General features: G+C 42.6%; 1 protein-coding gene across 1 annotated transcript in view; it reads left to right on the forward strand.

Annotated features, from left to right (window-relative positions):
- Window positions 1-234: 234 nt before the first annotated feature.
- Window positions 235-22,676, forward strand: part of SEC22B (SEC22 homolog B, vesicle trafficking protein) — a 106,851-nt gene continuing 84,409 nt past the window's right edge. Inside the window, exons 1-2 of the mRNA XM_044301471.1 lie at window positions 235-391; window positions 5,577-5,686. Of these exons, the coding sequence (XP_044157406.1) occupies window positions 317-391; window positions 5,577-5,686 (185 nt within the window). The 5' untranslated portion in view covers window positions 235-316. The remainder of the gene's footprint in view (window positions 392-5,576; window positions 5,687-22,676) is intronic.

Raw genomic sequence — 22,676 nt, forward strand, 5'->3', positions numbered from 1 at the left:
ATGTATGGTTATAAAGAGACTCTAAAATTACTTGCTGTTCTCTAATTCTATTCCCCTGGCAAGTAAATGCAAGGTAAAGGGAAGCATAAATAGTACATGTACCACGGAAAGTTAAAATGAATGTACCGCAATCGTGCATTCATAACGATTTCACCGTGCAGTCAACTCCAAAGCGGAACCTTTGTCTCTAGGAACGTTTCTTCTTAGACAACCGGACGAAGTTTATAGGTGACCATGGCCAGTGCAACGTAGAGAGCTACTGAAACACTTCCGGCCAACTCATCGCTTCTAGTTGTCATTTGCTTTAGTGTTAATCATGGTGTTGCTTACAATGATTGCCCGGGTGGCAGACGGCCTGCCGCTGGCAGCATCTATGCAGGAGGATGAGCAGGTAGGTGAGAAGTATCGCAGGTGGTGTGTGGCATAGCGCAGGTAAAGTGACTAGTCCTCAGGACATATTTGTTAGGGAATTGAGGTCTGTGTCGCCTGCACGTGAGTGGCAGCTTCTTTCTCCATTGGCCTGTGCACACCGGGCATTGTGACATTGGTTTGGTGTAGACTGTGTGCAGTGCAGCATTTGGTTGCTGATTAGGTGTGGATCAGTAAAGGAGTCTACCCCTTATCTCATCTCAGCATTGGCAGTCCTGAAGTACATGGTGAGAGTGTTACAAAACTTCACCACTCAGCAAAACTAAGCGGTCAGTTTGGCTTGTAGTGTGCTTTTAAAGACTAGCTGTCAGGCCCATTTTTCTGCCCGTTCTGAGGCCAGCAAGTGACAAAGAGCCATTACAGAGGTAGAACATGATGTTATACTCTGCAGCACATAGTCCGATGGCTCCCCATGCTGATTGAGAGGCCTCATTCACATTTCCGCGTTTTACTCACGTTCTGTCTGCATTTTCTGAAAATCATGGGCACAACATGGATGGGCATCCGTGTTTGGTCCATTGTTCATTGACCACTTATATGAGATGCTTTTGAAATGAATTTTCATCTGAGCAGTGTCCATGCAATACGGATGACACACGGAGGGCAAAAAAACTAACAGATTAAACAGATCTGTCATGGGTGAAACGCAGACAGATTTCTTTTTTTTTTTTTCATGGATGTCAAACAGATCTGGAAATGTGGATCCATAAAATATGTATACTTTCTATGTGCAATCTGCATTTTTCTCAGCCCCTTTAATAGAAATAGGACATGGTCTATAATTTGCGGGATGGACATACGAATGCAGACAGCACACGAATGGTATCAGTTTTTTTTGCATGCGCAACATAGAAATTTATGAGTCCATGTGTGATCTACAATACAGATGTGTGGTCACGGAGAAACCAGTGGTGATATTGCAGATGGAGTCTACATCTCATGAATCTCTTCAGACAATGCCATGTATGTTCTTAAACGCCACACTACAGATCTCAATAAGTGACAATTATTGTCTGAAATAAAGAATGCATGTGGACAGGTGTGAATCTGTACTAAACTATGCTTTTTATGTTATGTAGTAACTATGACATGTGGCTCACTATAAATACTCTGAAAGCTCATTGAAAATTCACACTCTTCTAACATACCATCATTTTCGCTCCATAAGATGCACTTAGAGTTTAGAGGAGGAAATTAAGAAAATATTTTTTATTTATTTTTTTAGAATAATTTAGGCTGTCTCACAGTCTTTTTGCACACATATATTTATTACTCATTTAAAATACACGTACATTAATGTCAACATATCAGCATAATTGTATAGACATAAATAGTGCGGAGCTCACGCACACACCTATACGACTGGAGTACTCCAAAAAATATATATGACCTTTGGTTAGTATTGTTTACATTTTTTGCAGACTTCAAATATATAAAAAGTTTAGTACTGTGTACTATTTTACCGGTTGTTGGAACCAAATGGTTCAAGGAGCTTCGTTAGCGGCTGTTGGTGTGAATACTACTATATTCAGATGTCGCCCGCTGGTGTTAATCTCACCGCCTTCACCTGATATTACTCCACCAGCTGTCTTTGTGAAATGGGCTCCGACCTCTCTCCACACAGCGTCCCACGTGTCCTCCCGGAAGATAGCCTGTGATCGATGGCGTAGTGGAAGCTGGTATAGCAGAGTTCTTTCAGTATGTGGTCCGATTTTGATCGCAAAGTTAGTGGCCTTGGTTGGACATATGAGCATAGATCAGTCCCATCATCCCCTGATAGCTGTAGTATGCCCAGGCATGATGGGAGTTGTAGTTTTGCAACAGCTGGAGGGCCACGAGTTTGACATCCCTGCTGTAAACCATTGGAAAAACTGCTGTCATTCAGCTAAGGCTATAAAACGTGTAAACTCAGAATGTTAGCTTAAACTTTAAACATGACTATGGAATTCTTCTAGGGAAATCATGTTTTAAAATAAATGTCCCTTCTTGGATACTCCCACTGCCCGATCTTCAGCAGAAGATCAGCACACAAAGGAGAAGGCAGCAGCTTCTGCCCAACTACCTCTCTGTGCTAGAAGAGCTTAGAAGAACTTCTTTCTTTCCTTCAAGGAATGTATAAAATACATTTGCATATTAAGTACAGAGGAGTCGGAGTCGGAAGTACAAAAAACGGAGGAGTCGGAGCATTTATCTACCGACTCCACAGCCCTGGGTCACACTAGACGCGTTTCGGTACTATGTTCCTTCCTCAGTAGCTGTGAAATGCTCTGAGCATTTCACAGAACGGATTCGTCTGCATTATAACTTAGAAAAATTTCTAAGTGTGAAAGTAGCCTGAGCGGATCCGTTCAGACTTTATATTAAAAGTCAATGGGGGACGGATCCGCTTGAAGATTGAGCCATATGGTGTCATCTTTAAGCGGATCCGTCCCTATTGACTTCCATTATAAGTCGGAACGGATCCGCTCGCCTCCGCGCGGCCAGGCGGACACCCGAACGCTGCTTGCAGCGTTCATGTGTCTGCTCACTGAGCGGAGCGGAGGCTGAGCGCTGGCAGACGGATGCATTCTCAGTGGATCCGCCTCCACTCAGAATGCATTAGGGCCAGACGGCTGCGTTCAGGGCCGCTTGTGAGCCCCTTCAAACGGAGCTCACGAGCGGACACCTGAACGCAGGTGTGAAAGTAGCCTTAGGTCTCCTGCCGCCACTCGCGAGATCCAGCGCGCTCTTCCTGCACTCACTGCTTGCTGGTCTTCTGCCAGCACTGCACTGCGCTGTGACCTGATGTCGCACAGCGTCAGGTCAAAGTACACACTTTATGCAGTCAGGACTCGGCACAGAGCGGAGCCGTCAGAAGACCAGGGACTGGTGAATACAGCTAGCACCAGTCACTATAGTCTACTGTGCGCTCATTAGTATTCACTTCATAAGATGCAATGCCATTTCCCCCCACTTTTGTGAGAAAAAATGCATCTTATTGAGTGAATAAATGCAGTATTTTAGATAAAGAGGGACATTTAATAAAGAGGACCTTTCACCAATTATGACAATGTGAACTAACTATACAGACATGGAGAGCGGCACTTGGGGTCTCACTGCACTTACTATTATCCCCGGGCACCGCTCTGTTCTCCCGTTATGCCCTCGCAGCGCAGAGCTCACAGCCTGGGAGGTTATTTTCTCCCAGGCTGTGAGCTCTGCAATGCGATTGGCCAGCGCTACAGCAGAACAAGGGCAGACTCCGCCTACCATAACTCAGTGACTGAAATCTCTGCCTACTATAACTTAGTGAGCGAAGATACCGGAGGGCATAGCGGGAGAATGGAGCGGCGCCCAGGGATAACAGTAAGTGCAGTGATATCCCCGGGCGCCGCTCTCCATGTCTGTATACTTGGTTCACAATATCAGGATCGGTGAAAGGTCCTCTTTAAGATGTAAAATTTGGCACATCTTCTGGCAGTTAGATCTCAGGAAAGCAAATCTACATCAGGTAATATCTACCAAACACTTGAGCTATTCACGCCAGTTTCTATCATAAACTATGATAATCATTTTTTGTCACAGGAGCAGAAAACTCGCGCAGGCGGCCAGAAAACTTGCGCAGGCGCAGAACCGCCTGCGGCCTGTGCCTGCGCGATCATCAACCTCCTCAGGGCAACAGCGCTCAGGTTGCATCACTGGGCTCAGCGCATGCCCAGTGAGACTTTTGAGGCTGTTGCCCTCAGGAGCTTGATGATCGCGCAGGCCGCAGGCGGTACTGCGCCTGCGCAAGTTTTCTGGCCGCCAACAGGAAGAAGGATGGGGCATTTCTAGAAGGTAGACTATGACGTGGGGAGGGGGCGGAACCGTTTGCCAGGGCTGTGGGAGGTTATTTGAGGATCAGGAGGCGTTATTGGGCACTGCAGGGGGGCGTCACTGGGCACCGGAGAAGGAAAAAAACGCCCCTCTGGGCACCTTGGAGCCTCATTAGCATATCGTAAAAAGAGCCTATATATCAAAAGGACAAAATAAAGTAAAAAGAAGGCTGCTGGAAATAAGGTGCATCACAGCCAGGGAGAAAGTGAGCTTCTTCTTTTTTCTCAATGGCTATGAAAAACCCCACAATTCCACCAAGGTTTTTGGGTTTTTGACATCACATTTTGACATTCACTTTGCTCTAAAAATAACACAACGCCCTTATTCTGTGGCTCAATAAGATTGCAGCAATATCAAACTTGTATAGTTTTTATTATGTTTAGTTTTAAAATAAAAATTAAAAGCTTTTAAAAAATTATAATTTTCTCTGCATCACTATAGTCTCACAAACATAACTTTTTTTTAAATATATTTTGGTTTACAGAGCTGTATGAGGGCTTTTTTGCATTAAAAAAACGGTAGTTTTTATTAGTATCATTTTTGTAGTATGCATGACTTTCTGATCACAATTTTTGAGGGGGGGGGGGCACAAAAAACTAAAAAATGTCGACTAGCGTGTCTTTCATTTTATTTTTATTTCTGTTACAGCGTTCACCACACAGGATTTTTTTTTTAAATGTATTTTAATCAGACATTTTCGATGCAGCTATACCTAATATGTTTATTACTTTATTTTTTATATGTAAAATCTGAGAACAGGGGATGATTGAAATATATAAAATGTAATATATATTTTTTTCCTTTTTATTTATTAACTATTATAACTATATTAACCTGATACAGCCGGCAACCACCTCGTATGGAGCACGCTCCCTGCAGCAGCCCTCTCCATGCATATGCGGGCGCATAATGCCGTACATTTGCGACATTATGTGTTAAAGGTGTTAACACTGGACCTGGAAGACTATTCCCTCTTATCGCAAATACCTTGGCCTCTGCCTAGGCTCTATTATGTGGATATTTCATCACTCATAAGACTACACCAGGCGCATCCTCTCCACATCCCTATACCTCCCATTTAGCCAGTCTCATGCAAGTCACATAAGTCTAGACTTATCCCTGTACTTCCATATTCCCTTCCTCTGCCATTATTTTTGTCTCTTACAGATAAGGGCATTTTCTTTCTTGCGATCTTCATTACTCAAGTTCTTTTTACTACCTCTGTGTTTATTTAATTTAGTTAATAAAGAGATTTACGTTCTTAATAATTTATTTATTTATATTTTTTGTAGTCTGGGCGAGACTTGCAACAGTATCAAAACCAAGCCAAGCAGCTGTTCCGCAAGTTGAATGAACAGTCCCCAGCTCGATGTACTCTAGAGGCAGGAGCAATGACATTCCAGTGAGCAAATAAAAATAAAATCTTTGTTTTTTTTATCATGTTTCACACGTGAGCTGTTATATATGTCGCATTGGCATTGTTTTTGAGCAATTCTATGCAATCTATTACAGTTGTTGTACAGTACATATGATTGTTGTATGCAAAAGTCTTTCTTTTCCTGATACCTCATTATTTTTAAGATCCTTGTTTACCAGCATTGAATAAGAACATTGTGGTTTACATCCAGTTAGATAAGTTTCTGCGAACCAGAGGGTAAGGACAAATGAGGCAGTCATGATATGGCCAGCAGCTGCAGAGATGCACAACTATTACTGGTTTCTAAATAAGGCTCATTTCACACTAGCGGCAATTAACTCCGGCAGGCTGTTCTGTCGGATCCGTGCTGCCGCTAGCGCACGCGTGCCCCTGATCTCCATTGACTATAATTGTCCTTTAAAGGGGTTGCGCCACAATTTTTTTTTACAATTTTCAAAACATCACTAAAATCTACTTTTGTAATTGCATTGATTAAAAATGTATTGTAGCCACAGAGCTACTCAATAAAATGTTTCTCTATAGTGCCACCTGCTGTTTGTTCTTTTACTTTGTCCACCTCACTGAGGTGGTCGCGCATGCTCAGTTTAAATCTTCAACTGCCACAAGCCATATCTTCTGTTAGAAAATGTGGTTGTTACAGGGAAAGAGCTTCACCAGAAGTGACAAACCCCCCCTGAGCTGTCAGCCTGATATAAATCTAGCAGCACAATTGGAGCAACGAATGTAGAGATCTCTGGAACCCAGGTGCTATAGAGGGCTAGTTCTAGCTTTGTTAGAAAGAGATTGTCATGTATTATATGATGCCTGATTTAAATTTTCCATTACACCCCATGACAGCACCTGTGAGAGATCCTCCCCTTCCAGACAGGAAACAGGAACTTCCCAGATCTTTAAATTGGTCCACTGCTTTCCACCACTCTGTTCTTTCCTGTTTCCTGTCCAGAGACAGGAGGATTTCTTCTCAGGTCTGTTTTTGGGGCTGCAGGACCTCTAGGGTTAAAAGGACTGAAACCTAGTAGAGGTATCTGTCGGCGTAAGTCTCCAATAGGAGACGCTGAGAAGCCCAGCGTTTTTCCCTTCTGTGGCTGCCTTATTGTCCCTTGCCAGGCCGGCGAAGTTCGATGTGAGGTGTATCTTCTCTCATTTGCGGCAGGCCGAGTCTGGACGCGCGCATCCACCGGAAGTGATGTGTGCGTTCCACCGGCCAGAAGGGGAGGAGCATAAACATGGCGGGAGTTGCGCGACCCATTTGAAAAAGGGAACGCCAGCCAGCATGGAGGAAGCAGCGGCAAGACAGATACTTGACCGGACGGCCAGATCGTCCCTCCATTGCCCCCCTTGAAGCGGCATCATGCAAGAAGAAGGGGAAGTTCAACTGCGCACAGACAGACAGGAGCTGCTTTCTGAATCCAGCATGGTACTCCTGGGGGTAAGAGGGGTTAACCCCCACCATCTCCGTTTAGGGAGTTATTATTGTGGTCAGAATTAGACTGGGGCTATTTTATTAAATGCAGGTTAAAGAAGCCCCAAGAAAAGCTACCCACAAAACAAGAGCTAAGGAGTGTGAAATTTGCAAGCGTAAATTGGGCCAGTCCTACCCCAAAACCTGTTGCCAACCTTGTCTGGATAAGTTGTTAGCAGACGAGTCGCCATCTTTATTGCAAAGCATCCAGGAGTTAGTTAAAAAGGAAGTTCGTTCTTCTGTGGAACATCTTAAAAAATCCCTGTCTAGCTCATCCAGACATAAGAAGGCTCAGGCGATAGTGGAGGATACTACGGATTCTGAGTCTGAGGAGGGCGCCATTGCAAGTTCAGATTCCTCCTCTGAGGATTTGACAGGGAAACCGTTATTTAGAGTGGAGGATACGGCTCTACTATTAAAAGCAGTTAGATCCACGATGGAGCTGGAGGAGGAAAAGGAGTCCAGGTCTAGGCCAGAACTCATGTTTGAAAGCCTAAAGCCATTCAGGGTTGTATCAGACTGGATTAAACGGTTAAGAGAAAGTACCCCTTTGATGATCAAGAAGTATCAGCTTGGCAGGAGGTACCCAGGGTAGACGCCCCTGTAGCAAAAATAAATGAAAAATCAGCTCTTCCGTTTGAGGATTTAAGGTACCTTAAAGATCCAATGGACAAAAGGGCAGATGCCTACTTAAGAAAGAATTGGGAGGCATCTTCTTCTGCCTTTAAACTGAATATAGCGACTACTAGTCTGGTTGGAGGAACTAGAGTCTCATATAGATAACAAGACTCCTAGGGATGAGCCTCTGGAAGCTATACCAACCATATCCAGAGCAGTAGACTTTATTTTTAATGCCTCCGCTGATGCATTTCTGCTAGAGCGGCCGCACTGTCCAATTCAGCCAGAAGGTCCCTATGGTTGAAGGGGTGGAAGGGCGATGTAGCATCAAAGTCTAAGCTATGTGCCCTTCCTTGTCAAGGAAATTTTTTGTTTGGGTCAGCCTTGGACGATATTTTAGATAAGGCATCTGATAAGAAAAAAGGATTTCAAACGCTGTCCTTTCCTAGACAGGAGAAGCCATTTTGGAATAGTGAGAGAAGGAAGGGTTTTGGGGATCAGAAGAAAAGAAGGGAATGGAGATCGGATAAATCAAAAAGCATGCTGTTTAAATCCAGACCTCAGACTTTGAGTTCCTCTCAGCAATGACGCCAGGCCCCAGGTAGGAGGTCGTCTTTCTTCGTTTTCTCCTGCCTGGTGAAATATTACCGCAAGCGTAAGTATTATAGAGGAAGGCTACCGCCTAGACTTCAAAAAGCTACCACCCAGGACATTAAAAATCACATCTATAAATCAACATTCTCCAGAACAGGCGGCACTCATGGAATAAATAAACAACCTCCTGGGCAAGGCAGTCCTAAAACGAACAAGGAGAGCGCTTCTATTCGACCCTATTTTTGGTTCCCAAACCCAACATGACATTCCGACTGATAATAAATTTGAAGAGTCTCAACCAATATCTGACATACCAAAAATTCAGGATGGAGTCAATCTCCTCGACGGTCCTTCATCTGTCCCCCAACTGCGTGATGGCCTCAATAGATATAAAAGATGCCTACTATCACATGCCCATTCATCCATCATCTCAGAAATACCTCAGGGTAGTGGTAAAGATGGGGGAATCGATTGTCCATCTGCAGTCCAGAGCACTTCCCTTTGGTATATCGCAGGCGCTGAGGCTCTTCACGAAGTTAATGGCAGAGATAAGAAGATCAGACATCATTATAATCTCATACCTGGACGACCTTCTCTTGGTAGGGCAGTTCCCAGAGGTGTTGATATCTCAAATACAGGAGGTCCTGGGGACCCTGATAAGTCTCGGCTGGTTAATAAATTGGGATAAATCGTCCCTGATTCCAACCTCCAAATGTATTTTCCTAGGCGTCTTACTAGATTCCCAGATGCAGAAATCGTATCTTCTGGTAGATAAAAGGAGAGCTATTCAGCAGAAAATCAGGGTTTTCAGCAGAACCAAGGAAGTGTCTCTAAGAAAAGCAATGTCTATTCTGGGTCGGATGACGGCTTTCATTCCTGCTGTGAGGTGGGCCCAATTCAGGTCCAGAATCCTTCAATGGCACATTTTGTCCAATTGGGACAGGGGGTTGCTATCCCTGGATCGCAAGATTGTGATCCCGGGGTCAGTGACCGGGTCCCTAACTTAGTGGCTAAAAACTCTGAACCTGAGTCAGGGAGTAGAGTGGTTGAAACAGGTCCCCCTAATAATAACCACCGATGCAAGCCATTGGGGGTGGGGGGCCCATTCATTTATTTTATTTTATTTTTATTTTTTTCCCCCCAAGGCCCTTGGTCAAGAACCCAGAGTGCTCAATCCCAAAATGCTATGGAGTTAAGGGCAGTCCTGTGTGCATTAAAGGAAAGTCTCCCATCAATGCCTCAAAAACATGTCAGGCTCATATCTGAGAACGCCTCAGTAGTAGCTTATATCCACAAACAAGGGTGGTCAAGATCTCCTCAGTTAATGCAGCTGGCACCCAGGATCTTCTTGCTAATACAGGGGAAAGCTTTCTCTCTCAGCGGTCCATCTGAAAGGCTCAGAGAATCACCAGGCGGACTTTCTCAGCAGGCACAGATTCAGCCAGGTGAATTGGTGTCTGATTCAGACAGCATTTCACCAAATAGAAGCCCTATGGGGATCTCCCACAATAGATCTATTCGCTTCGATGGAGAACAAAAAATGCAAAAGATTATTTTCTCTGAGCAGGGAAGATCTTTCTATAGGCACAGATGCGCTCTTACAACCATGGGGGAAGGACCTAGTCTATGCGTTTCCTCCCATCAGCCTACTGCCCAGAGTGATCCAAAAGATCAGGAGGGAGCAGGCAACGGTGATCCTAATAGCACCGTTCTGTCCGAGAAGAGTCTGGTTTGCCTGGTTGAGGACACTCAATAGCCGATCCCTGGATACTTCCAGAAAGGCAGGACCTACTATATCAGGGCCCCCTACATCAACCGGAAGTGAAGAACCTGCACCTGACAACCTGTATTTTGAGAGGCGATTCTTCAAGTCCAGAGGTCTATCAGAACAAGTGATTGGGACTCTTCTAGCTAGTAGGAAAAAGGTCACCTCCGAAATATATCTGAGAGTATGGAAGACCTTCCTTCAGTTTGCAGACTTGAGCTCGCCCAACATCCCTTTAATTCTGAGTTTCTTGCAGGAAGGCCTTAACAAAAAACTTAAACCTAGCACTCTCAAAGTCCAGGTCTCGGCACTGAGTGCTCTCTTTGACCTTTAGATTAGCTGCTCATCTCTTAGACTATGTCCTCCAGTTAAATCTAAATCGGCCCTGTGGGACATTAACCTGGTGCTATCCGCTCTAACCAAAGCCCCGTTTGAGCCCCTTGGAGACATCCCCTTAAAGATGCTATCCTCTAAAACTGTATTTTTAGTGGCCATTACAGCTGCCAGACGAGTAGAACTATCTGCTTTGTCATCTTCCCCGCTATATACTCAGATTCTGGAGGATAGAATTGTGTTCAAACCGAATCCTGCATTCCTGCCCAAAGTAGTTTTTGGTATTCTATAAATCTCAGGAAATAGTTCTCCCCTCCTTTTTGTCAAAACCCAAAGAATGAGGGGGAAGAGTCCTTTCATACTTTAGACGTGAGAAGGTGTGTCTGTGCATATTTAGAGTCTACGAAGAGCTTTAGGAAAACCCCACAACTCTTTGTTCAGTTTCAGGGTCAGAAGAGGCTTGAAAGTCACAAGCCGTACCTCAGCCAGATGGATTAAGAGAGCGATAGGTCTGGCATATTCACAGTCAGGTTGTCGGGTATCCTTTGGATTTTTCTACTCATTCCACTAGGGCAGTAGCCTCTTCCTGGGCAGAAAAGGTGTGTGCTACCATTGAGCAAATTGGAGTTCCCCCTCCACGTTTTACAAGCACTACAGATTGGACCTTTTGTCTGTGCAGGATATGTCTTTTGGGAGAAAGGTGCTGCAGGCTGTAGTCCCTCCTTAATAGTCCTCTAGTCTAATCTCTCATAGGTGCTGTCATGGGGTGCAATGGAAATACTTCAATTACTCTTACCGTTAATGTTTTCCATGAGTCCATGACAGCACCTACATAATTCCCTCCCTAAAAAAAAAAATATGTAAAATATATCTATATTGCAAAAAAATGAAAAAAATCTATATATGTGTTGAGTCAAAGAGGAGATATGCCTGGGCATATATTTGGCACAGTTTTTCTTGTTATTTTTTTTGCTTGTGTTCTTAGTTTCACTGTATATAGGTGTATTTCTTGTCCCAGGAATCTTGTCAAATACTGAGTGGTGAAAAAACAGACCTGAGAAGAAATCCTCCTGTCTCTGGACAGGAAACAGGAAAGAACAGAGTGGAAAGCAGTGGACCAATTTAAAGAGCTGGGAAGTTCCTGTTTCCTGTCCGGAAGGGGGAGGATCTCTCACAGGTGCTGTCATGGGCTCATGGAAAACATATTACCGGTAAGAGTAATTGAAGTATTTTTGCATCAATCCTGACATAACTTTAAGCACTCTGCAATTTTTTTTTATTTTTTTTTATTTTAATTTTTTTAATTTATTTATGCTTTTTTATTCTCTGCTTCTCATAGCCATAACTTCTTTTTTTTTTTTTTGGTTCATTCAGATAGACAGATGAGGTATTAAATTTTGCGGGACAAAGTTTTTCTTTCTAATGGCACCATTTAACCACCTCAGCTTAAACCCCCTTAATGACCAGACCACTTTTTACAATTCTGCACTAACTACTTTCACGGTTTATTGCTCGGTCATACAACTTGCCACCCAAATGAATTTTACCACCTTTTCTTCTCACTAATAGAGCTTTCATTTGGTGGTATTTTATCGCTGCTGACATTTTTACTTTCTTTGATATTAATCAAAAATGACCAAAATGTTTGCAAAAAAATGTCATTTTTCAAGCAAAACTACATTTCTATATAAATTTTTCTCTAAATTTATTGTTCTACATGTCTGATAAAAAAAAAGGGGGAATAAGTGTATATTTGTTGGTTTGGGTAAAAGTTATAGCGTTTACAAACTATGGTGCAAAAAAATGTATTTACGCACTTTGACTTTCTCAGCACCTGTCATGTTTCCTGAGGTTCTACAATGCCCAGACAGTAGAAACACCCCACAAATTACCCATTTCGGAAAGTAGACACCCTAAGGTATTCACTGATGGGCATAGTGAGTTCATGGAAGTTTTTATTTTTTTGTCACAAGTTAGTGGAAATTGAATTTTTATTTTTCTTACAAAGTCTCATATTCCACTAACTTGTGACAAAAAATACAATTTTACTCGAACTCACCATACCCCTCACGGAATATCTTGAGGTGTCTTCTCTCTAAAATGGGGTCACTTGTGGGGTATTTATACTGCCCTTGCATTTTAGGGGCCTTAAAGCGTGAGAAGTAGTTTGGAATCCAAATGCGTAAAAATGCCCTGTGAAATCCTAAAAGTGTCACTCAGTGCAAAAAAGTGTCACTCATGTGGTATCGCTATACTCGGGAGAAGTAGGGCAATGTGTATTTTCACATGTACCCATACTGTGTGTGAGAAATATCTCTGTAAATGACAACTTTGTATAAAAAAATAAAATAAAAATAAATGTTAAAAGTTGTCATTTACAAAGATATTTCGGTGATATCACATGAGTGACACTTTTTTTTTGCAGCCAAGATGCGCAAAGGGGCCCAAATTCCAATGAGTACCTTTTAGGAGGGCATTTTTAGGCATTTGGATTCCAGACTTCTTCTCACGCTTTAGGGCCCCTAAAATGCCAGGGCAGTATAAATACCCCACATGTGACCCCATTTTGGAAAGAAGACACCCCAAGGTATTCCGTGAGGGGCATGGTGAGTTCATAGAAGTTGTTGTTTTTTGTTTTTTTTGGCACAAGTTAGCAGAAATTGAGAGATAGAGATAGATATAGAGATAATATAATTTATTTATTTATTTTTCGTTCAGCCTCTGGGCTGAAAGAAAAAATGAACGGCACAGATTTCTTCATTCGCATCGATCAATGTGGATGAAAACGTCTCTGCCAACAAAAAAAAAAGGAGGGGAAAGGCGTCTGCCAGGACATAGGAGCTCCGCCCAACATCCAAACCCACTCAGCCTGTATGCCCTGGCAAACCCGATTTCTCCATTCACATCAATCGATGTGGATGAATAAATCATTGCCAGAATTTTTAAAAAAATGTTTTATTTTATTTTTATATACAAAGTGTTTGCCAAAGCATATGAACACCGCACCTCAGCTCATAAGCCTTGGCAAACGTATCTTTTTTACTGCAGAGGAGAAATCTCATCTTGCAGCGCGGAATACACCGACTTTTGTGTAATCTGACATCATCAGATTTTTTTATTGCAGCAGCGCTTGTGTAGTGATTGTGCAGTGATAAAAAAAAAATTGTGACTGGGCGGGCGTGGGTGAACGCACGTGTGGGCGACTGATCGGGCAAACACTGCGTTTTGGGTGGAGGGCGATCTAAGGTGACAATAATACTATTATAGATCTGACTGATCAGTTCTGATCACTTACAGATACTATAAAGTACCAATGCAGATATTATAAAGTACCTCCGGAGAAAGGGCCTGTGGCCACTGCGCCACCAATAAATATAGTTAATGCTTGAATACAAATGTAGCCTGCGTGTGCCGGCCATATCCCATACCTGGTTTCTATTACTGCGTGCCGTGATCCGCCGCAATTAACCCCTCAGGACCTGAGGTGTTAATTGCGGTGGATCGCAGCGTGCAGTCATAGAGGCCGGGTATGGGATATGGCCGGCACATGCAGGCTACGTTTGTATTCAGGCATATTAACTATATTTATTGGTGGCGCAGTGGCCACAGCCCCTCCCTCCTACTCCCCCACTTTTAAGTATTATATTAATTGTGGGCCCTCCCCTCCACACAATTAAATCATTGGTGCCAGTGGCCCCAGGGTGGCAGCTTCTGATCGGAGCCCCAGCAGTGTAATCGCGGGGCTCCGATCGGTTACCACGGCAGCCAGGACGCTACTGAAGCCCTGGCTGCCATGGTCATCTCCCTGCTGCTGTGTGTACTATGCACAGGGCAGCAGGGAGAGTGTGAAGTCCTATTCACCCTAATATAGCTCTATTAGGGTGAATAGGACTAGGGTTCTCCTCCTCCTCCTCCTCCTCCTCCTCCTCTTCCTCCTCTTCCTCCTCTGTTCTCATTGGTGGCGCAGTGACCACAGTCCCTCCCCTCCTCCTCCATTCTCATTGGTAATCAGCGGCAGCTGCACACAGTGGGGAGGGAGGGACTCCCTCCTTCTCCACACATGCCATGTTCTACTTCGATATAAATGAAACCTCTGTCGTTGGCCAAATTTATATAGTTTATATCGCATATCGTCTATATTGCCCACCCCTACATCAACTAGTGGTCCTGTGCCCCCATAAAAAAAAAACTAAAAAACACTCGTCCGTCACAGGCATGCCCACGCCACTGCCATGTTCCTGGCCGCATCCAGTCTCCGTAGGACAATGAAGTAGCTTGATCCTGTGACCACTGACACCAGTCACTGAACTTAGCAGTCATGTAACCAAGCCACTTCCGGGTCATGCAGGGGCCAGAAGCAGTCGTGACTGGGGCATCGGCATGAGACTGCAGACAGGTGCATGGTTCTCTGTATCCAGCATAGCCTCATAATACTCGCACTGTATTTTGTCTGGCTGACAGACAGCATATGCCACAACAGCCTACTGGAACAGGCTGCCAGATAGCCTAATGCAAGTGTGAGCCTAGAGTAAGCATCCACTTCAGATTTAATTAGAAAACGGCAAAGGTCACCTGTTGCAGCAGTTTTCCAAACAGTCTGAATTCCAGACTGCTATTAGAGAGGTTTGAGCAGCTAATATATTTAACTCCAAACTGGGCCATTTACCCTTCTTCCTGAACAGTGAATTATCCTTTTTTTTTTTTTTTCTTTAGCACGTACGTCTTTGAATGCCATAACTTATTTCCGTTCTGTTATGTGGAGCTTTGTCATTTTTATTTTAGTATTTCTTTTATTTTTTTATAGATAGGAAAAAATGTAAAAATCTTTCATGTTTAAAAATCTTTTATTTTTTTTTTTTTTTTTAAATATATTGTCCCTATTCTGTGATGTTAACTTCACTATATACCGGTAGGAAGCATGAGTTATAGTCGTCCAGGCTAGAAGATGCAGTGTGGTGTGTAGTGGCTTTGTATTTTTTTTTTTACACTTTATGCCCCCAATAGAATCATGCAAGGCCTTTGAGAGACATTTAACATTGTTTTTTATTTTTATTTCCAATTTCTCAGGGGAAAACTGCCCCCAGAGAGGTTATATATCACTGTAAACCTCACTGCAAACCTCACTGCACGGCTGATCTGGGTCTGCTAAGACTAGGGATCGACCGATTATCGGTTTGGCCGATATTCCTGTTTTTGCACGTTATCGGCATCTAAACTGCCGATACCACCGATAATGCTTACGCCGCACGCGCCCACCTGAAGTCTGAGTCCTGCCATGTCTTTTCGGCTGCCAGTACCACTGCCAACTATCGCGGGAATACAGGAGAGACTCCGCTTGTGGGCGTGCCTGCCTGCAATGTGCCGAACGGAACTCCAGAGCAGACGCTGACGTCATTGGAGGCGGTCAGTGTGTACTAGGCAGAGGCGAGAACCAGAGTGCCTGCGGCTGCCATTACAGTCTACACTCTATACAGTTGTGCCATGGTAAAATAAATACGTGCGCCGTCATGTTACCTACAATGATTCTGAATCACCTTATATACCTCAGGCTTATATACTATTATACAGTGTGTTTGTACATGTATTCTATACCTTGACCGTGCTACATCATACACAGTGCCACATTATATAGTATGTAATTGTATTGTAATGTGTGGTGTATGATGTAGTATGAGCTAGATAGATATATATATTACATATAACACACTGTATATGTGTTTATATGAGGTATATGATGAGTATACTATTATCAGGTATATAAGAACTCTAAAGGAGTGTATGACAGTATGACTGAGGTATATGATATATAACACTGTATATGTGTAATATAATGAGGTATATAAGGACTCCTTATATACCTCATTATATTACACACATACAGTGTGTTATTATATCATATACCTCGCTCATACTAAATCATACACTCCTTAGAGTACTTATATACCTGATAATAGTATACCTATACATAACATATACTGTTATATATACCTCATGCTATTATACATATACAGTGTGTTATTTATGTATTATAATATTATATACTACATCATACGCACATTACAATTACATACTATGTGTGTATGATGTAGTATGAATGAGGTATATAATACACACTGTATATGTATAATAGTATGAGGTGTGTGTGTGTGTATGTATGTATGTATATATATATATATATATATATATCACACATTATATATTATGTATACTATTATCAGGTATATAAGGACTCTAAGGAGCGTATGATGTATGTATGATGTAGTTATGAGCGAGGTATTATACACTGTACAGTCATGTGAAAAAATTAGGACACCCTTTGAAAGCATGTGGTTTTTTGTAACATTTTTGATAAAAGGTTATTTCATCTCCGTTTCAACAATACAGAGAGATTAAAGTAATCCAACTAAACAAAGAAAACTGAAGAAAAGTCTTTTCAAGATCTTCTGTAAATGTCATTCTACAAAAATGCCTATTCTAACTGAGGAAAAAGATAGGACACCCTTGCCCCTAATAGCGAGTGTTACCTCCTTTGGCTGAAATAACTGCAGTGAGACGGTTCTTGTAGCCATCTACCAGTCTTCGACATCGGTCTGAGGAAATTTTACCCCACTCCTCAATGCAGAACTTTTTCAGCTGTGAGATGTTTGAGGGGTTTCTTGCACGTACAGCCCTTTTCAAGTCACCCCACAGCATCTCAATGGGATTCAAATCTGGATTTTGACTTGGCCATTCCAGGACTCTCCATTTCTTCTTTTTCAGCCAATCTTTGGTTGATTTACTAGTATGTTTTGGGTCATTGTCATGTTGCATGGTCCAGTTCCGCTTCAGCTTTAATTTTCTAACTGATGGTCTCACATGTTCTTCAAGCACCTTCTGATACACAGTAGAATTCATCGTGGATTCTATGATGGTGAGCTGACCAGGTCCTGCTGCAGCAAAGCAGCCCCAAACCATGACACTTCCACCTCCATGCTTCACAGTTGGTATGAGGTTCTTTTCTTGGAATGCTGTGTTTGGTTTACGCCAAACATGTCCTCTGCTGTTGTGTCCAAATAATTCAATTTTGGACTCATCTGTCCAAAGAACATTATTCCAGAAGTCCTGGTCTTTGTCAACTTTATCTCTGGCAAATGTCAGTCTGGCCTCGATGTTTCTCTTGGAAAGCAAAGGTTTCCTCCTTGTACACCTCCCATGCAAGTTAAACTTGTACAGTCTCTTTCTGATTGTAGAGGCATGTACTTCTACATCAACAGTAGCCAGAGCCTGCTGTAGTTCTCGAGATGACACTTTAGGGTTTTTGGAGACCTCTTTTAGCATCTTGCGGTCTGCTCTTGGGGTGAACTTGCTGGGGCGACCAGTCCTGGGCATGTTGGCAGTTGTTTTGAAAGCCCTCCACTTGTAGACTATCTTCCGGACAGTGGAATGGCTGATTTCAAAATCTTTTGAGATCTTTTTAAATCCCTTCCCAGACTCATAGGCTGCTACAATCTTTTTTCTGAAGTCCTCTGACAGCTCTTTTGCTCTCACCATGGTGCTCACTCTCACTTCAACAGTCAGGAGCACACCAAACTAAATGTCTGAGGTTTAAATAGGGAAAGCCTCATTCAACATGCAGAGTAACGATCTACTAATTATGTGCACCTGGTGTGATATACCTGTGTGAGATCTGAGCCAATTTAAGAGGGAATACATGTGAGGGTGTCCTATCTTTTTCCTCAGTTAGAATAGGCATTTTTGTAGAATGACATTTACAGAAGATCTTGAAAAGACTTTTCTTCAGTTTTCTTTGTTTAGTTGGATTACTTTAATCTCTCTGTATTGTTGAAACGGAGATGAAATAACCTTTTATTAAAAATGTTACAAAAAACCACATGCTTTCAAAGGGTGTCCTAATTTTTTCACATGACTGTATATGTGTAATATGAGGTATGTATAAGGCCTCCAGTACACGACCTTGGTGTGTTTTGCGGTCCACAAATCGCGGATCCGCAAAACACGGATGGCGTCCGTGCACGTTTCGCAATTTTCGGAACGGCACGGACACTCAGCCTTTAATATAACTGCCTATTCTTGTCCGCAAAGCGCAGACCATAGGACAGGTTATATATTTTTTCGCGGGTCCATGGAACGGAGCAACGGATGCGGACAGCACACTGAGTGCTGTCCGCATCTTTTGCGGCCCCATTGAAGTTAATGGGTATGCATCTGAGCTGCCAAAACTGCGTCTCGGATGCGGACCAAAACAACAGCTGTGTGCATGAGGCCTAAGAAGTGTATGATGTAGTATGAGGTTTAACACACTGTATATGTGAGTTATATATTTATAATATACCTCATTATATTATACATATACAGTTACAGTGTGTTATATGTACCTCAGCTCATACTACATCATACACTCCAGTGACTCCACCTCACAAGCTTTTAATATATATATATATAGTATATATTTTACTCCCCCCTCAATTCCACATATTTCTTGCGCATTGTTCCTTAATCTGTACTGTTCCTAAAAGGCTAATAGCACTAGTAGTCATGTTACCCTCTTCTTTCAATGCAGGTGGATGCACAAAGAAAAAATAAAAGTATAGTTTGGGACTATTTTAGTCAACCCACCCCAGGACGGGCAATGTGCAACACATGCAAAATCAATGTGAGCATGGGATCTGCAACTGCAAAAACAAAGAATACATCAAATCTTTGGACCCATCTAAGAATTATTAATGTTGTATTATTTAATGACGCGCACAAAGAAAGGGAATCATCTCAAACACCAACTTTACTCCAGCCAAAAATAAAAGACCTATTTCAGAAACGCACAAAGTGGCAAAATTCAGATGAAAGATCCCAACTTCTGGACAGAGCAATCACAGAGATGATGGTTACGGATAACCAGCCATTTACAATGGTGTCTGACTCTGGCTTTAAGCGCTTGATGTCCATAGTTGAGCCAAGGTACACACTGAAAAATGAAAAGTTTTACAGAACGGAAATGCTGCCAAAGATTCATCACAAGGTGGTTCAGAAAGTGATAACAATATTACAACCAGAGGACGCTGTCAATTCACTCTCATTCATTACTGACTGCTGGTCTGGATCAACAGAATCACTAATGAGTCTTACGTGTCACTTCATTGATAATGGATGGACAAAAAGGCAGTTGGTGTTGAACACAAAGGTGATGCAGGATCCCACACTGGCAAGTACATTAAAGAAATGTGTCTAGGCATGCTTGATGACTGGGAGATAACCAAAGATTGAGTGCTGCTTGTGCTTCTAGACAGCGGAGTAAACATGGTGAAAGAATGAAGCTTGCTGAAGTGGCAGATCTCAGCTGCATGGCACACACCCTGTAACTTGTAGTAAATGATGGTCTGTCAAGCCAGAGAGCTGTGATCGAAATAACTGCCATGCTAAAGTGCGCAAGTCATTTCCACCATTCATTCATTGCCAAGCACCGACTGGGTGCATTCAGTCAGACCTTGGCCTGCCCCAAAACAGCCTGATTCAGGATGTTCCAACACGGTGGAACTCCACACTCCATATGCTACAAATGCTGGAACAAAAGCGAGCTCTTAGCTTCTACGCTGGTGAACATGGAGGATATTCTTGCCCTAATGCTGATCAGTTGGAGATTGTAGCAAATCCGATTCAGACTCTCCTCCCAATAGAGGAAGTGACCCTAGAGGTTAGCCATAACGACTCAAGTGTTTCATCCGTCATTCCATGTGTGAGAGTGCTGAAGATGCTTCTTCAAGAGAATGAAGGGCCCACTACACGTGGCATTAAAACGCTTAGGGAGGTCATGAAGGAAAGCCTCAACAAATGTTTTTTGAAGTATGAAGAGAATATAAACGTAGTGTTGGCATGTCTTTTTTTTTTAGATCCTCGATTCAAACATCATGCTTTCTCTTCTGATAATGTATTGAGCAAGGCAAAAGAATGGCTGACAGAAAATATGCAAAAGGAGTTGCGGGTTCTAGAAAGGTCACATCTAGAAGAGCCTGATGTTACTAGTCTGGAAGAGCCTACTACTAGTACTACTAGTCTGGAAGAGCAGGATGATGATACCACAGAAACATACAAATTCCCAAAAAGGAAACGCATGGAAAAAAGGCTTAAACATGGCCAAATTGATGCCATGTTCAGTGTTTTATTGGGGCCTCATGTAGAGGATTCTCTAACTATACCAAAAGTCTGCCTTGATGATGAGCTTCATCTTTATTTAAAAGAACCAGTGATCAATAGAAAGGACAATCCACTTGAGTGGTGGAAAGAAAATGAGGCACGCTTCAAAACCCTTGCTTCTTATGCCAGAAGATACCTTTGCTCTCCCCCCTCCTCTGTACCTAGTGAGCGTGTTTTTAGTGAAGTGTTAGCAATCTACGAAAGAAACAGAAGCGGTTTAACAGGAGAACATGCAGAAATGTTGTGCTTTCTGCACTACAATGTACTCCTTCTCAACTGGAAGTATTGAAGAAATTCTAAATATTCTCTCATTGTGTACCAAGGCGGGTTCTCGGCACATATATGTGAAAGGATAAATTCCAGCACTAGATAAATTTACCGTTGCACTTGCATTGTATTTATTTTTAATTTCCTATCACAGTTTCATCTTGTGGACATCACCTCCCACGATAACAGGTTGACATCACAGGGGCTCTATACCAGAAAATAAGTGATCAGTTTTATCCCCATGCATTCTGAATTGAGAGCAATCCATTCAGGATGTCTTCAATTCAGTCTTTTTGACTGATCAGGACAGAGATAAAACCGCAGCATGCTACAGTTTTATCTCCGGCCAAAAAAACTGGTGACGGAACTGCCTACTGGATTCCTAAAAGTAGCCTATAAAACGCTACAGTTTGATACATGTCAACCTGTGGTGGTGGGAGGTGAATCGGGTGATGTCCACATTTGAACATTGTTGTTCTTGTTAGTTGTTACCTTTTGACTGATATAAAAAAGAAAAAGTGGTACAATTTAATACATATTAAAAACCAATATGTATTGTGAGCTGTATTAATTGTCTGTGTGACCTCTGTCAATCATGTGTCGTCTTTTGGACCATCTTAGTACTATTAGTATTATTTGTAATATATTTGACCCACTCCTTTAGGTCGATTTTCATGTTCCTATAGGCCTGAAAGTTCACAGATTATCGGTATCGGTCCTAAGAAATCAATATCGGTCGATCCCTAGCTAAGACCGACAGCTCCCACAGACACCCAGCTCCAGGCGGTCACATGACCACTGGAACCAAAGCAGAAAATGTCATTGCCGCTTCTGATCTCTAGACAGTGCTCATTGAGTGCTATGTATACAGTGTTTGCGAAGGTAGGCAGAGTAAGGCTACTTTCCCACTAGCGTTTTAGTTTTCCAGGAATTGAGATCCGTCATAGGGGCTCAACACCGGAAAAAAAAACGCTTCAGTTTTGTCCCCATTCACAAACTGCAACATGTTGTAGTTTGCTTTCCATCCTGGGATGCAGAGCAAGACTGATTCGGCATGACCCCCAATGCAAGTCAATGGGGACGGATCCGTTTTCTCTGCCACAATAGAAAACTGATCCGTCCTCCATTGACTTTCAATGGAGTTCATGACGGATCCGTCTTGGCAATGTTAAAGATTATACAACCGGATCCGTTCATAACGGATGCAGATGGTTGTATTCTCCTTAACAGAAGCATTTTTGCTAAACCCTGCCGGATCCAGAAAAATGCTAGTGTGAAAGTAGCCCAAAGAAACAAAAATAAAATAAAAATCCCTGCCTTTTCTAAGGAGAGCCACACTGTCACTGACAACTGGCAATCTGCTCCTGCAGCTGCATGATTAGCATGCAGCTGCAGTCTTTGCACAGATGTTTTCAAGCAACCGTGCAGAGATGTTTGCTGACCGCCTAGACTGATTTAGTTAGGCCTCTTGCACGTGAATGTACTTTCATTCCGTTTCCGTTCCATTTTTTTTTTTTTTCTGACCGTATACGGAACCAATGATTTCAGTGGGTCTTCAAAAAAAAAAAAAAGTACTGTGTGCATTCAGTTTCCGTATTTTCGTTCTGCAAAAAAAATAGAACATGTCCTATTATCGTCTCCATTATGGACAAGGATAGTACTGTTCTATTAGGGGCCACCTGGAACGGAACGTTCCACAAAATACGGAATGCACACGGATGTCATCC

Source organism: Bufo gargarizans, chromosome 7 (genome assembly GCF_014858855.1).
Source record: "Bufo gargarizans isolate SCDJY-AF-19 chromosome 7, ASM1485885v1, whole genome shotgun sequence".
NCBI classification, from domain to species: Eukaryota; Metazoa; Chordata; class Amphibia; order Anura; family Bufonidae; genus Bufo; species Bufo gargarizans.